Here is a 16,748-nt window from a genome sequence, read left to right as displayed (position 1 = left end):
GTGGTTCATTTTTTTGTTGTTGATTTATTTTATAACCCAAATAACTAAGTGAATCTCCTCTTTGACTTTTTTTTTTTTTCTGAAGCAATCTGTAACTTCCACCATGGCAGAATTCTTTGTGTTACCTTAAACATATTTGTCGGAATCGGCCAACAGAATGTCATCCATATAATGATAAATGACAGAATGAGGGAATTGCTTATGAATTATTTCAATGGTTGTTGCACAAAATACTGGTATAAAGTTGGACTATTTAACATTCTTTGTGGAAGTACTGTCCAGTGGTATCTCTTTATTAGATGACTATTATTCAAAGTAGGTACAGAGAAAGCAAACCTTTCCCTATCCTGTTCATGCAAGGATATTGGGGAAAAGCTGTCTTTCAAGTCAATTATTATTATTGGCTATGATCTTAGTAACAAAAATTTCATGGATTGGTAGATTCTTCTATATTTTCAGTCTCCAGCTGCTCCTTTACCAATAGTTCAAGTGCCTTCAATTTTTTTGTTGTTGTTGTTGTTGCTGTTGTTATAGGCCACTCTTGCCATCAAGGTCTGTTTGATAAACCTTTTAGAGGCAACGCTGTTGGTATGTCAGTGGTTTCCCCTTTAATAAATTTGGAAATTCAGCCCCTGTAATTGTCTGTGTTTAGACAATGGGCACAGTTTGTGATTATTCTCAATCACCCATATCTGTCAGGAGCCATCTAGGAAAGTCTGAAGGCATACAAGTGATATTCTGGAGGTAACACATCATATTGCATGGTCTGTTATGAATAATTATAAACTGCAAGGCTTTCAGAAACCTCAACTCAGGATTGATTCGTGCAGCTAATATGTTTTTCTTGTCATTATTAAATTAATATAACAATCCTTGGGCATTAGTCCACCCTATTGGGCAGATTTTCTGCAGATAAGTGAAGATGTACTCTCTTATAGCAATGCTATGTAGACAAACTGATGATTTCATAATTCCTAGTAATGATTCTATAGAATTCTTAATATTATACAAGTAAATTTTGAGCCCTCTATAATCAAATGCTGCAATTAGGGCTCTGCAAACCTTCATGTGTCATGGGCTAATTTTGCTAAGATAGAAAGCAGGATTGAGACAGATTTTTGATCAGGGAAAACATTCTTTGTGGACTGGCTGTGGACATTATCCAATAACTAAAGATTATAAACTTGGAAAAACAATTTATTGTAGGTGCAAGGACAGGAGATAAAATATTGTCTGGTTTATCTATACAAAACCTCAATGCTAATGAGACACAAGGCAGATGATTTGTCTCTTGACAAAACCATGTTAGTTTATAACATAAAAAATTATTGTATCAAATGTTTAATGAACCTGAGCAGTGTCTGTGTTAACCTCCAGAGGGCTGTGGCTTCTGGGCTCAAAATAACTTAGAGTCACAAAAGGTAAACATTATTAATAATAAGCAACTTTTATTTTTGTAACATCGAGTTTTGCACCCAGAAGAATCACAGATACCTCCACCACTGCCACATCACTGCCTATCCAGAGAAAACTGGTGCTCAGGCAGGCTCCCCAGGAACATCTACCATATCTCCCCTAATTTTCTCATTTGCTGTCCCTGGAATTGGAGCAATATTAATTTAAGTACTCGATTGTTGTAAAAGATCCCTTCCCAATAAATGTATGTGCATGTCAGCCATATGAGGTCTCAACTACTCTGTTCGGGTTGTCCACCACTAGTGGGGGTGGAATGATGGCACTCATGCCTCGGACACACACGGGCGTGGAGTTCTCTGTTGTGTTGTGAGTCTCTGTGCATCTTCTGTTCTTCGAAGGCGCTGGAGAGAAACAGAAGCACACCCAGGAGGTTTAGCTGAGTAGGTTCTATGCCTGGTACTGGATGGGCACCACAGGGTCCCGCCCGGCAGCAGGGGGTTGGGGGAGTCCCCACTCGATTTGAGGTTCAACGAGGCGGGGCAGAGCTCTCGGGTGGGTATCTCTGTTTGTGGCCCCAGACCCTGCGGGGTTGGGGGAGCTCGGCAGTACGGAGACCTGTGGGAGCGTGCTGTGCTGTGCGACAGGCCCATGCACACCAAGAGAGGTGAGGGGGACAGAGAAAAGCCCTGGTACCCCGCCCTGCAGGAAGTATACTTGCTTAGCAGACTCAGACGGCCTGGTTCCTGTAGTTGCATGACTGTTCAGGTTCCACATTGGTTGTGCCAGATGTGGGAAAATGCGTAGCAGAATCCGGTGGGGGGTGTGTGGGGGGGCTTTCCATGGCAGTGAGCCCCAATAACTCGAAAAAGTCTGGAGTTCCAAGAGTTTTATTGTTCATGTTGTGTGTAGATGGTCTGGGTGCACCCCCAAATCTAAGCTAGGGCAGGCCTGACTTAAATAGGGAGGGGGAAAGAGGAGGGGCTGGGAAAATGAATAACTTAATTTAGCTTTGCCCCCTCCCTTTAGGTAACTCATGAATATGGAAATCTCTCGAGGCTGAAGCCTGTAGTCATGCCCTCTCTAGCCAAATGTGGCTGCAAGATGCAGATCAAATGGAGATCATGCCACATGTCAAGAGCCTAGATTCTGGGAGTGCGGCAGAATAGATGCCCGTCCCTCACAGACAATGGATACCTATTGGGTGTCCGGGCTATTTCCAACCAGTGCTTTGACCAAAACCAGCCGTACTATCACGATCCTACAGTCTCTCTCAGAGTGACAATTTTTAGACCAGTGTTTGCCCTTTCCACAATTGCTACAATACCCATGAAAACCTTTGTGAGTTGTAGTAACCAGATCCTACTTATTCTCTTGTATGAATATCATATTCTCTAGAGTCAATATACCTGCTATTTTGAGCTCTGAATCTTCTAGCCTTACAAATACGTTGAAAATGATCAAATTTGCAATTAAAGCTTTGGACATTTTGATTTTGGGACTTCTAGCTATGACTTGTCCTATGATATTGATGTTATGCTCCTGAGGACCAGTACCAGTTGCCTCTCATCTGTTCATCTATAGGGGCCCCTTGTAGTTTCAATGGTCTGATTGCTCTCTTACATTCAGTATTTGCGTTTTAAAATGCCGAGATTCCTACCAATGGCTGTGTGGTTTCAGGTTCTGCTATAGCTCTAATTACAGCTGAACCCAATTATTACAGAATTCTGTGTTACTTTAGTAAATGAGGTAGATATTTCCCCCATGCTCCTCAATCATATCTCAAACTCTTAAAGCTGCAGCAAGACATTGTTCAATTACAACATCATCAGATCATATTAGTTCTTGTAAGTCAACATAATGCCCTTCATCAAGCAGCTGGTCTTTAGTAACATTTACCCCCTCACTAAATTACCTTGTTTTATTTTTGTGACTTCATGCCTCCACCATGACAACGAGTAAAAATGTTCACCAGCTTATAGTACAGCTGACACCAATCCCTTCCCTTCTGACTGAAAGAAGAAACTTCTCTGATGAAAGTTGAAGCATACATTGATCTATGTTTATAACAATATGTTGCTAAGAGGCAATTTATTTTTATTTTCCTTTACTAATAGTAAAATTACTATTAAAATTAAATTATTAAATTATTAAAATTAGTAATAGTACTAATAGTAAAATTTACTAATAGTAAATTTTTTCTGTTAGCCATATGGTCTATTTATTCTCAGATATCTGGCCACTTTAGCAGTGTCTGGTATGGGTTTAATCTTATGAAGTAGTCCTTAAATTCAAATCAAAAGTGACTGGTTACTCCTATAACATTTGTGTTGCTATTGTAGCTATATCTATTTCAGGCTAGTCACTGTTGTAGAGAGCAGTGTTTGTCACTGCAAGATACTGATGATTACTCTTCTCTTCCGGTGATTTGTAGGCTACCTTTAAGTACTCTGAATGCTAGGCAGTAGAGGTGAAGCTTATAGTTGGGAAACATCTTGACTTCTTTTCTTTGATGACATACATGTCTCCCTCAGCAAGGGCCTTACCACTGAGTTATAGAATACACACAATAGCTTTGGCAGTATCCTGTGACATTCGGAAGAAAATCCACAGGACCCCTTTGGTCAATGGCTCAACAAGATGTTATCCATTCTTGGTCCTGGAAGTTTTACTTAGCAGCATAAAATGTCTACTTGGGACATTTCTTCCCCATTACATGCTGACACACTTGCTTTGATATACATGTGTGTTTTAGGAAGCTTGTATGGTAGTAGGATTCTATAATGGCTTTCCAAAAGGACTTTACTGTTAGTTGTCCCTCTATGTTCTTTCCTTTACCCTTCATTCCCACCTCCCTCCTTGTTCCAACCTAGTAATATTGTATTCTAATTCCTTTCCTTGGTATGTCCCATTCTTTCTACTGATCCCTCACTAGGCACCTGACAGCTGTAGTTATATAGATTATAGCACATGGAGTGAAAGCTTAAGAGCTAACATCCATATATAAGAGAAATCATGTATTGATTTTCCTTTTTGGTCTGGGTTATCTCACTCAAAATAATTGTTTCCAGCCCCATCTAATTCTGTGCAATTTCCATTTTTTAAAGAGTTGAAAAACATTCCACTATGTAAACACCACATTTTCATTATGCATTCATCAGTTGATGGACATTTAGGCAATTTCCAATTTCTGGCTATTATGAATAGAGCAGCAATGAGCACAGATAAGCAAGTGCTTCTTTAGTAACTTGAACTTTGGATATATTTTCATGCTTGGGTTACCTGGATCTTAAGGAAGATAGATTCTGAGCTTTGTGAAGAACCTACACAGTGATCTCTGTAGTGACTCTATAAGTGTGGACTCACAATAACCGTGAACAATTGTTTCCCTTTCTGGGAATCCTCACCAGTACACATTTTTTTTTATTGTTCTTGGTCATTCTGATTGGAGTAAAGTGAAATTACATAGTAATTTTAATTTAGTAAGGTCCACAATGGCTAAGGGTGTTGAACATTTCTTTAAGTGTTTCTCGTCCATTTGTTTTATCTTTTAAGAAGTCTCTGTTCAGATCTATATTCCATTTTTAAATTGGGTTATTTATTTTCTTGATGTCCAGGTTTTTTGTTTATTTGTTTTCATTCTATGTATAGTTTACACATTAGCACACTGTTAGAGGTATAATTGGTAATGATCTTTTGCTACTCTGTAACTTGCCATTTTGACTGAATGGTAGTGTCCTTTGCTGTACAGAGCCTTTTAGTTTTAAGAGGTTCCATTTATTAATAGTTGGTCTTAAAGTCTGTCCTATGTGTTTCCTGTTCAGAACAAGTTTTCCTGTACCATTGATTCAAACCTATTTTTTTGCATTCTCTGTATTCTCTTCTATTAGGTTCAATGTATCAGGTCTGATTTTGAGATCCTTTATCATTTGAGTTGAGATTTTTTAAAACTGTTTATTAGTTCTTTGTGAGCTTCCAATCATGCACTCTAATCTCAGCCATCTCCCCTCCCCTTGTAACCATCCTCTATGCTTGCAATCTTCCCTGATACAGATAAAAATTTAACTTTGTTGTGGAAGCTGTAGAGTGTCACAGTGTGTCTTATAGTATTCCCTGTTGTTTACACTTCTTTGCTTGCAAATGTTCATTGCAATGCCTTGTTGCTCTGGTATGAAGCCTCTGGCTTTTGCTATTCTATCAATGCTGGAACGTCACTGGGACCCCTGGGATATCCTGTTGTTACCCTGTGTCATAAAGAGCCTATAGTTTTGGATATGTAGAACAAGGCCCTTCATTCACTCCAGCAGTTCACTGATGGGGTAGATGCTGGTGTGGAGCAATTCAAAGCCTTGGATCTGTGTCTGAGATGTATCTGAGCTGGTGAGAACTCTGGCTCTCCATCTCTAATGACCTCAAGGCTGGGTTACTTGCAACCTTCACAACCAACTCTATTCTGCTTCCTAACTGAAGTTCAGGTGAAGAGACAAAAAGCAGCAGCAGAACAGACTCCATCTTGCCCTCTCTATCCTTGGGAAACCTTGAGAAAGGCTGCTATTGTTTGCCCTTGGAGGAAACAGAAGGCTGTTGCTGTCTCCTGTCCTTGGAGTAATACAACCCCCATCATTGAGCTCTGGGAAAGAGACCACTGAGTATACCCAACAGTTAAAAATAGGCATAACAGCTATGGCTAGCTTATAACGAGAAAAAAAAAAACTGGTCATGATAACAAGTTGAGTTATTCCTTCCCTGGTCAAAAATGTCTCTTTCTAGATGTATGGTCTCTGCTGTCTGAACAAACATTATCAGTTTGAAGGTTTGAAGGAGAATTGTGGCCCTAGTCTGAACTCAACTAAAAGACTCTTGTGTGCTTGCATCAGAGTTGTGGTTCCTGGTGGTCTTTTGGGGGTCTCTCTAACTGGGCATAATACAGGGCCTGCTCTCCTGTGTGCTGCAGCATGTGAGGTACAGGGACAGCTCTCCTGCTCTTATGACTCCCGAAGTGTGCAGGGCCCTCTCCCTGAGTGCTGCTGCTAGGGGCCAGGTCAGCTCTCTGGCTCCCACACCTCTAGGCCAGCTCTCCCAGGATGCCCAGGTGAGGGGTGGGGCCAATTCTGCACAGTCCTCAGACATCAACATGTTTCCAATAGCAGTCTAGACCAAGGACATCCGCCAGGCTGTTGGTATCAGACCCCTGCAACTGCAAGTCTATGGATCTAGACTTAGTTGCAAGTACCAGAACAGAACTCCACCATGGTCCCAGGTGGTATTACTGGCTACTAACATCATGCTGTTCCTCTAGTCTCTACTTCTGCCTTTGTTGTTGTTGTCATTGTTGTTGCTGTTGCTGAGCCCACATCCTTCTGTTTCTCTTTTTCCTCTTTTTCTCTGCCTCTTACTAGCTCCTCCTAGTGGCACCCAGAGTTCAGGGTCTCTGATTATCGGTTGTTTTAGGAGTGCTCTCAGAAATGCATTGCTCCACTCATGCATTATGGTGCCAGACAGGTGTCATCTCAAGGATGGTTTGCACTGCACCCCCAGGCCTGAGCAGTGCTGGACTGGTATTCATCTCAGGCTAGCTCCCTGTCTTGGCCCCATGGTGTCACTCTGGTGATTGTCTTAGGCCCAGTTCTCTCTCATCCAGCCCAAGTTGCTGTCTGTCTTGGGCTCACACCTACCCAAGGCTAGGAGTCCAGGCAGGGATTCTTCTAGTATCTAACTTGCTTCCCATACTGGGAGTCCATCAGATCCTGCCTGGCACTGGAATGTTGATTGTCTCATGCTAGCTTCCGGTTAGGGTCCCTGGCATCAGACTGGTGGTGGTCTCAGGCTTTCTTCTTTCAACAAATATTGGGTTACTAATCATTCAGATGTCAGAACATCTAGCTTAGACATAGTCTCTCTCCTCTCTGCCACCTACTGGGAACAAGCAGCCACAGCTGCAATACCTTTAGGGACAGGTAGAATTGAAAATTTTCAGGGATATATATATATATCTCCATATCCATGTCTGTTTTTATGGCAATACCACTTTTGTTTTATTGCTACAGTTCTGCACTACAGCTTGAAATCTGGGAAGGTGATACTTCCTTCTGTGTTTTTATTACTCAGGATTGATTTTTTTTTAAAAAAATATTTGATATAAAATTTGAAGAGTATTCTTTTTCAATTTCCATGAAGAATTGTGTTGAATGTTTGAGGGTGAGGATTGCACTGAATCTGTGAATTGGTTTTGGCGAGATGCCCATTTTTCACAATGTTAATCCTGCACAGCTATGAGTACAGGAGAGACTTCTCATCTTCTGGTGTCTGCTTCAATTTATTTCTTCAATCTTAAAGTTTTGTTTACTTACTTGGAGTTGCCCTCCAAAAGTACTGTTTCTTTTATTTGTTTCTCAGTAGATTTGTCTTTTATATACAGGAAGGCTACTAATTTTTGTGTGTTAGTTTTGGATCTTGCTACTTTGCTGAAATTGTTTATCAGGTGTAAACATTTCCTGAGTAGAATCTTAGGTTTGTTATATACTAAATCATTAGAGCTATTGATCTATAATTTTCTTTTTTGTTAGGTCTTTGTGTAATTTTGGCATCAGGGTTATAAGAGTTTCATAAAGAGAATTAAGAAACGTAGCTGAGAGTTACATCCTGATCTGAAGAGAGACAGAAAGAAGGAGGGAGAAAGAGAGGAGGGAGGGAGGGAGGGGTGGAGGGAGAGAGGGAGAGAGAGAGAGATTGATTGATACTGGGCCAGGTGTTGGCTTTTGAAACCTCCAAGAGCACCTTTGGTGACATAATTCTTCCAACGAGGCCCCAATACTGCTTTCCTCTGGTCCCTCCCTGATGACTAGCCATTCAAATATAAGCCAATGGGGCCCATTCTCATTCAAACCACCACATTACTATTACAGAACAAATATCTAAATTTTATAACTATATATTTTCAGCTCCAAATTTGGAAAATCATATTGTTTATCCTGACAATGGTCATTCACAGCATTGTTGGATAATTGTTTAACTTTCTCCCATATGGTTCCAGGATGGAAGTTAGGTTACCAGGCTAGGCATCAAGTGCTTTCCTTGCTGAGGCATCTCATTGGACTGTTGATTTAATTAATTGAAATGGCTGCTGATCATGCTGACTATCTAAGTTGCAGTGTCTCTGCCTAGCTCAGCTGCCATGTTCTGTGGCCAGAGGCCACATGCGCACCACAGCTAGAAACAGCCAGCCAGAAACACCAGCCCTGCCACCCACAAGACGACAGCATGGGAGATGACTCTGCCAATCTTCCACACTATCTCTCCAAGGCTGGGCACTGCCAAGACCATCCTGCCAATCACTCAGGCTCGGTACAAATGAGACTCCAATGCTTAGATTATCCAAAGGTTGTATATATTTGGTAATGATCAATAACAAGATGCCCATACAATCAGAGGTGTAACTCAACACCCAACTTAGATATACCAACTACCTTTGACTGCCAGAGACACAGGAACATCTGCCTCCATGTTCTCCTTTCTCATATCTCATCTCCCTAGCTCCTCCTCTTCCTTCTCTTCCTCTTACTCCTCCTCTTCCTCTCCTTACCCCTCCCATCTTAGCTCCTCCTACATTGGACCACTACATTGATTCAGTTTTTCCTGCTGTCTTCTCCTTTCGTGAGCAAAATGACTCCTAGGGTTGCCTTTTCCTTTCCAATTTGTGTCTTTGTTTCACATCATTAATATATTCTGGGCTATATTTGAATCTCAAACTGATTTTATGCTTTAATATTAAATGTCATTTTAGGCTTCAATATTACATTAAACTGCATATTTTTCCATTTATGTTCCAATAATTGAAGCTGAACCACCTAGAGATGTCTAAAACAGTCTCTTGTTGAAACGCAGTCAAATTATCTCATAGGTATTAGCCTAGAGTGTATCTTAGAGATGCTGGGTTGCACTCAACCACAAGGTCTGAGTTTCAATACCTTACATCTAAGGGAAACCTGATTTGTTCTGTGTGTGTGGATGCTTTCTAATGTGAGTTGCATGGCAGAGATTAATTTGCTGCTCTGTATTGTCATGGGATTAGGGAAATCTGTGAACATGGGATCTGTAGTAAAGATTTCAGCAAAGAAATTTGATCATGGACTGAAATGAAATGAAATCATTTAGATTCTGGTTGTCATGGATACTGCATTCACTTCTTAAGTTTTCTCTGGCTTCAAACATCTCTTCAACCTTTTTAATAACTGGATCACTGATCTTTGTGAGATTAAGTTGATTTTTAAATTCAAGATGGGGCAGGAGTTTACTGTTATTGTTTTACATCTAAGAGCTCCAACATTACATCTCTCATACATGTATATGTGAGTGTATACATGTATATGTACATATACATGCATACAAACATATATATACATATACACATGTACATTATATATATGTGTATATATATACATACACACACACACATATATATACATTTTAAAATAGACATTAAAAACTATACAAATATTAAAGGAAATTTTACTGTGTACCTTGTGGTACTGATGTGTAGCAAACACAAGTTAGGTACAAGATATGGAATTTCTTGAACTAACATGACTATATCTCCATGAAATTGTCAAAGCTACCACATTCTTCTTCATGGTTCCAGTCATGGTAGTAGTAAAAACAGTTTTAAAAAACACAATTATGACCATTTTCTTAATGCTGGAGAGATGGCTTAGTAGTTAAGAGAATTATCATCCAGAGGACCTAGGTTCAATTCACAGCAACCACATTTTGGTTCAGAACAATTCTTCTAACTTCAGTCAGTCACAGGGCATGTGATGCTATCTTCCAGACTCTACAGGCATCAGGAATGGATGTGCTTCGCAGACATAATGCAGGAAAACTATGCATACACTATAAATGAATACCAACCTAAAAACCTTAAAAGTTTTTTTTCAAAAGAGTAGCAAAATGGAGAATGATGTTTTTATATTACTGTAATTTGATAAGATTACAGAGTTAATTTATTTTTTTTTGATAAAAGTTTATTTGGGAGCTAAATATAAATAAGCCACAGCCCATGGAATACAGATTTTGGTTATCCTAAACCCCATGCTCCAATATGATAATAATTTATGAAGATTTTATACTAACAGAACAAAGAAGGTCATTAACCAAAGCACTTCTTGAATACATTGGTGGGAGCATTAAGTAGGGGGCTCAGCTATAGGTATCAAATGTGATCCTACTGTCCTATCATTGAAGTTCCAATAAATTAGTCAACTAGGCAGTTCCAAGTGTCTCTCCAGGAACTTTGAAGTACTTATAAATATCTAGCAAACAGTAACACTATCAAACACTTGTTAACTGCAATAAGCACTTATGATTTTGAGCTTTGCTGTTTTTGAGAGGATCTTGTTGTATTCCTTATGTTGTACTTTAACTTGTGATCCTCCTGCATCAATGACCTGAGTGCTGTGATAACAGACATGAGTCACTATATTTAGGTAGACCATATTTAGGTATCTATGAAGTACAAATGCCTACAAATGGGGAGGTATATCACGGTACACCACAAATTTATTTAAATCATGTTCTTCTTATTTAAATTTTAAAAAAAATTGGATGCCAAGGAACTTTCGGCTGAGTGTCTATGGCACTCTACAACTAGGCATACTTATGCATAGGTAAAAAGGAAGGATCCAGTTACTGGCATATGGCATGATCCTGATCAGGAATTTAATATGGGGAAGAGGGCATGTTTGTGTTTTTCCTTCAGAGTTAATTTATAATTAATTCTCAGTTCAAGACTTGCATCACCAAGAAAAGTGTCTGAGAATAAATAGATACTTAATCTTCTTTGTGAGATTTGATCGTACCCACAATATTGAAGAACTGAGAGTTTTCTCTAACAATCATTGAACAGATAAATGAAAGATATTTTCTCAGTTTTTTTTCACTGCACATGACAAAATCCAGTCAAAAGTCCATCCCTGTGAATCAGCACAAGGGGGCTAAAAGTTGCATAACCAAGGGTCAGAAACTCTTGAATATTTATTATCAAGGAATTTTCCAATAAAGAGATACTTAAAATTAGAGAAAAGGCACAATCTGACCAGTAGAAGAAAACAAAACAGAGCATCAGAAGGAGGACACTTTGAGCAGCTCTCAGCTCAGGGGGAGTTCTGTAGAGAAGCTTGGAGTTCTGAAGGTAGAGGACATGCTGGTGATGCTTGTGGAGAAGAAACACCATGTAGCCACTGGCCCCTCCCATGGCACCCTGGCACACTGTATCTCTCAGTACCATGAGAGGGAGAAAAATCCATTTTATTTTCTGACTTGGTAACATAAAATAACAATAGGTATCGTCACCCCTAAGCTGTGATACATTCAGTCTTGTATTTGTAGAGGAATGGATTAGGTTCACACATATTAAACCATTGAGTATCCAAAAGAATGAGAAGAATGGAAGGATGTGCCATGCAGACTTTGGCCCAAGCCTGCTCCATCCAGATGCTCTGGGACTGATGATGATGGCCTGGACCACAGTGAGGAGACTGCTGGTGCAGAGGGAGAGGCCACGGGCTACCCTCTCCAGGTAAAGGAGAATCTTACAGCCTATGTCACCTAGGAAGTTTTTGAAACCAAAAGCTGCTTTTGTCTTTGGCAATCTTTTTGCAAGAAGAAGTATGATGTTTGTAAAAGCCAAGTGGATGAGAATAAGGTGTATGGGTTTCTTCTCAAGGCCTCCCCACCAACTGAACATGTAATTCACCGAAACAGACATATTCCCCAGAATGCCAAGCACAGTCATGGAGGGGAAAATCATTTTCTTAATGAACTTTAAAACCATTTTTACTCCCTAGGTTAAAAAAAATGTATCCAGGATGCATAGACTTTTTAAAAAATGGTAGTAATTCTAGACATGGATCTGAACAGCACATCTGCATAATAGCATTTTCTGCTACTCAAGAGGCAGTGGTAGACATATGCAATGTTGCAGATTAGGTTTCCGAATCTCTGCCTTTTTTCTGCAGACTCTGGGTTGTTGTGTGTGCTTTGATTTTGTTAACAGTTTTTCAAAACCTAAAGTTTTAAAGGAGATATATTTTATCATTACACTAGCATAATTGACTTGTTCAAGTGGGTGTGTGTCTGTGTGTGTGTTTCTGTTTGTCTGTCTGTGTACCTGACCTATCCTTGTTAAGTCTCAGCATAGCTGAATTGCACTCCAAGTGTCTCCAACAAAAATTTCTTCCTCTGTTTCTTACTCTATTTTATCATATTGCCCTTCAAATTCTCAAAGTCTGAGGCTTCTTTTTTATTTTCATTTTGTCACTATAACAATTTCTAGATTTGAATTTGGCTACAAAGCTTTATAACTCCAATTTCTACATTATAATATTTAAATTTTTTATACTGACCATTCTGTGATTTCACTCTATATAAATTTTCACTGGCTAATTTTTGAACATATTCCTCAGTGTCAAGTCAAATTGAATAACCATTCCAAATAGGGCACTGCAGTTAAAGTTGAATCATCAAAAATATGGCCAAAAAACTCCATATTACCCCAGGTGGCAGCCAGGGTGGGTGTCTAGCAGAACCTCATGGTGCTTCCTAGGAGAAGGGGTAGCATAGTTCTGTGATCCCAGTGGATGACTTCAGGGCATCTGTGACTCCAGTGAGTGACCTCAGGTCATCTAAGGGAGCAAGGAGTAGCTCTGGATCAGGGGACCATGATGAGGTGAACAGGATAATTGGACTAATGGTGTGTCATGTGCTGCCATGAGATGAGTGAAGGTTTTGAGTTATGAGTCCTCAGTTGCATATCGTATCAGCTGCAGCCGATACAGTAACTTGGACCTTATTGCTGTATACAGGGATTCCAACATCTAAGATCTCATGTCTGCATTTGTCTCTTTGGGGCCTTTTGAACAGCAGTTATGACACTTGGCTCTCAGTCTGCTTTTCCTCTGAACTGTTTGTTTGTCAGGCAGGTTGCATTGTTCTACATCCATCCCAGATAAATCCAGAGCTTAGACCTTGGCAGGATGTTATTCTTCGTGTTGTGAAGCTCCATTCTTATTTCTTAGGGATTTACGGTAAACTTTGGGCACCTTTTCTAAAATAAGAGGAGTCCAGATACTTCAGTGGCTCCACGGATTTGTGTGTTCTGAGTACTTAGAGTGCCTCTGTTCTCTGCTCTCCTTCCTGCTAAACTCACAGGATTATTTAAATGTCTGGGTCCTGATGATCTCACAGGTGACCTACATGAAGTTAACTTTGTTTACAGTTTTGAGTCGAGTCCAGGTGGCCTCCTCACTCTGGAAAAGTCAGTCATTGCCTTTCAACTGCTCCTCTGACAAAGAAGTAAGCACTGCCTATTTTCAGTGCTTCCTAGAAATCACAATACCATCCTAAATATCTGAACATAATGAAATATGCTCCAGATATTAATACCAAGCACATCAGCATTCATTAACATATTTAACATAAAAATTGTTCTGTCAGTGATTGGACTCTGTAAAGTCCCTGCTATCAATTCACTTGCAATCTGTTCACTTACAGATTCTGATATAAAACATTGACATTATTCTGTTTGTTTAATGCTTGCTTTTCTGGGGATTCCTACTTTTCTAGTTCTCTCTTCCCTTTTCCAAACTTCAAATCATATTTGAGAGCAGGTTCTGTTCTTCTAATAGGTGATTGTTAAAGCTGACTGTCATAGGACAGGTGACTCATCTTTCCCAATACCTTAGGAACTGTTATAGGAAATTAATTTAAAAGAAAGGATGTCTTTATTCCTGTTTAAATAGGAGGATGATACTTGTTTGGGTCTAACCTTCAAGAGGCTGAGGTAGGTTACAATCACTCACCCTGATTTTCTAAAAATGAAACAAGCAAACAAACAAAACAAAATGCTTGCTACCTTTGGCTGCTTAGTGCTGGGATAAAGTTAAGATGAGCTGCTTCAGGATGTGCTAGTTCACAGGTTGGATCTTATAGAGGATGGCTTCTCAGGATGGCAGTGACTACTGTATTCTTATCGGTTTTTATGTCTCCATTCCAACTAGACAGACAATGTGTATAGTTAAGATGAGTAGGTATAATAGCATGTGATAGAATCAATAAATTTTAAGGATGGATACAGAAGGAAAACCTTTACATTGGGAGTTATAATGTTATTGTAAAAGAAAAAAAAGTGCCAATATTTGAAGACTTGAAATGCACCAAAGTAATAAGTACAAACTTTATGAACACTTGTGAGACTGTTGAAGTCATGATGCTGGCAGACATGGAAGTAAAGAAAAAAGGAGAGTTTTTGTTTGTGTTTTGTCTTACCTTATTATTTTTGAGAAAGTCTGACTATGTAAACCAGGGTAGCTCTAACAATAATTATATTGCCTCAGACTCTACAGTACTGAAATTACAGGAGCATATCATTATTGTTTCAAATTTTTGATAGACATCTGAAAATCTTCTCTATCATCTTGATTTCTTTTTTAAGAAGAAAAAAAAACTTAGGCAAAGACCCACATAGACCTCTGTCATGACTCCAGTCTGAGGATGAATAGCAATCCCTCAGCATTTCTGTCCCATTTCTGTATCTCCAGGAAATCATTTCCTTTGATCTTTCTGGATTCATGGACCAGTCTTGTCAGGGTCAGAAGGAAACTGGGGGACTCAAGACTCACAGAGACTCTTAACTACTCCCTTGCTTAGAGAGAGACTTTAGCTTTAGTAAATTTCTCCATGGCACAGATGAGGAGATTGAAGATCTTACCTCCATGTACTCACCTGGACCTCTGTGATGCAGTCAGGCTCTGGGGCAGCTCTGGGAAGGTGATACCTTGCTAGGTTATATTTGTACTCTCTGGATATGTGGGGTTCTTGGCTGCCATCAGATACTGGAGACTTCAAGTTTCATGTTGTCACAGTGTCAGGGGGGAAAAAAGGCCACTACAGGGCCTCAGTCCCTGAAGTACAGGTTCCCTCTCTCCCACAGTTACAGTATTTGTTTTGCTCCAATGTTATTTTCAGCTTAATTAAAGTTTAATTATTTTGAGAGGAAGTACGTGAAGTGAAAAAATGAAGGGTCTGTGTACTGAGCTTCCCAGATCACCTGACTTGTTTTTGCTGTCTCAAACTTCCAATCTGTGGCCTGGCTGGGGACCAGCTTCCAACACACAGGCCTTGAATTTCATTCTCAAGTCCCTCATTAGATAGGAGTAAAATAAGTGATGCTTAGCACCCTTGGATTCTGCTCCTTGAGCAAGTCCCAGACATGAATAAAGACATGTTTAGAGTCTCTTGTCTGCTTGTACCCATCAGTAGTGAATGTCTTTATCGTAACTGATTGTTTATTTCTAACATTGAATACATTAAATATCAGGTGGGACTTGAAATATCAATGCCACCCTAACTTTGATCTTCTAAAAACAATTATTATAAATATTTCAACAACACTTCTAAAGCTTGTGTCCTTCCATATATTTTTCATTCCAGTGCCTAGGAAGCCCTGCCTATCTTGGATGCAAACTAATGTAAATAAATGAGGGAGCAGAGCAGAGGTTCTTGAAGAGAAAGCAGCATTGGCTTGTCTGGGAGATGAGTTTGAGGTCACTTGTCTACCTCTATGCCCTGTGTGATGGTGTCTCCATACATGTAAATGTAGCTAAAACAACATAGAAGATAAAGATGCTTCTTTTGAATATGAAAGGGCAGCTGTTGAGGAAAGCAGGATTTCCACAACTTCTTTTGGTTTCGGAATCTATGTGCAGAGAAACTTAGTTGTACATTATACATGTAAGGGTAGATAGAACTTGAAAAATAAAGTAATTATCTTTGGTCAAATAAGAAGTGATTTCCCATGCTTGCCTTGTTATTTTGTTTAGAATACTTCTAAATTTTGTCTTTATCTTTGAAATGTAAATAAACATAAAACAATTTAAAGCTTACAGTGCTATGACTAGGTTGTTCAATAAAGGAAAAGAAAATATTAAAAAGAGAACCCTTCATGCAGTTTCCAATTTGGAGAAGTTCTGCAAGGAAATTTTTTCACTAGCAGGCAAAGAACATACTGTTGCATTCATGGAGCAGAAACACCATGTAGTTCATGAAACAACCTTAATTTCCTAAAACAATACATCTTTTAGAGTCATAAAAATGAGAAAAATTCACTTTATTATTCAGCTTTATATGTTTAGTGTTTTGTCTGCATGTATGTTTATGCACCACATGTGCCCATAAGGGCAGAATAAGGATTTGGATCTCCTGGAAATGGAATAACAGATGGTTGCCAGCTCCTATATGGGTGATGGGTAATAAACCTTAGGCCTCTGCATGAGCAGCAAGTT

General features: G+C 39.4%; 1 protein-coding gene and 1 pseudogene across 1 annotated transcript; both read right to left on the bottom strand.

Moving 5' to 3' along the window:
- Positions 1 to 7,256: 7,256 nt before the first annotated feature.
- LOC114628383 lies at positions 7,257 to 7,371 on the bottom strand (annotated as a pseudogene).
- Positions 7,372 to 11,344: 3,973 nt separating this feature from the next.
- LOC114628281 (vomeronasal type-1 receptor 4-like) lies at positions 11,345 to 12,241 on the bottom strand. The gene has a single exon (XM_028776251.1). The coding sequence runs from the start codon at positions 12,239 to 12,241 to the stop codon at positions 11,345 to 11,347; it is 897 nt and encodes a 298-aa protein (XP_028632084.1).
- Between the last annotated feature and the right edge of the window lie 4,507 nt (positions 12,242 to 16,748).

Source organism: Grammomys surdaster, unplaced genomic scaffold, assembly GCF_004785775.1.
Source record: "Grammomys surdaster isolate TR1022 unplaced genomic scaffold, NIH_TR_1.0 267, whole genome shotgun sequence".
Taxonomy (NCBI): Eukaryota; Metazoa; Chordata; class Mammalia; order Rodentia; family Muridae; genus Grammomys; species Grammomys surdaster.
This window is presented reverse-complemented; position numbering and strand designations above follow the sequence as displayed.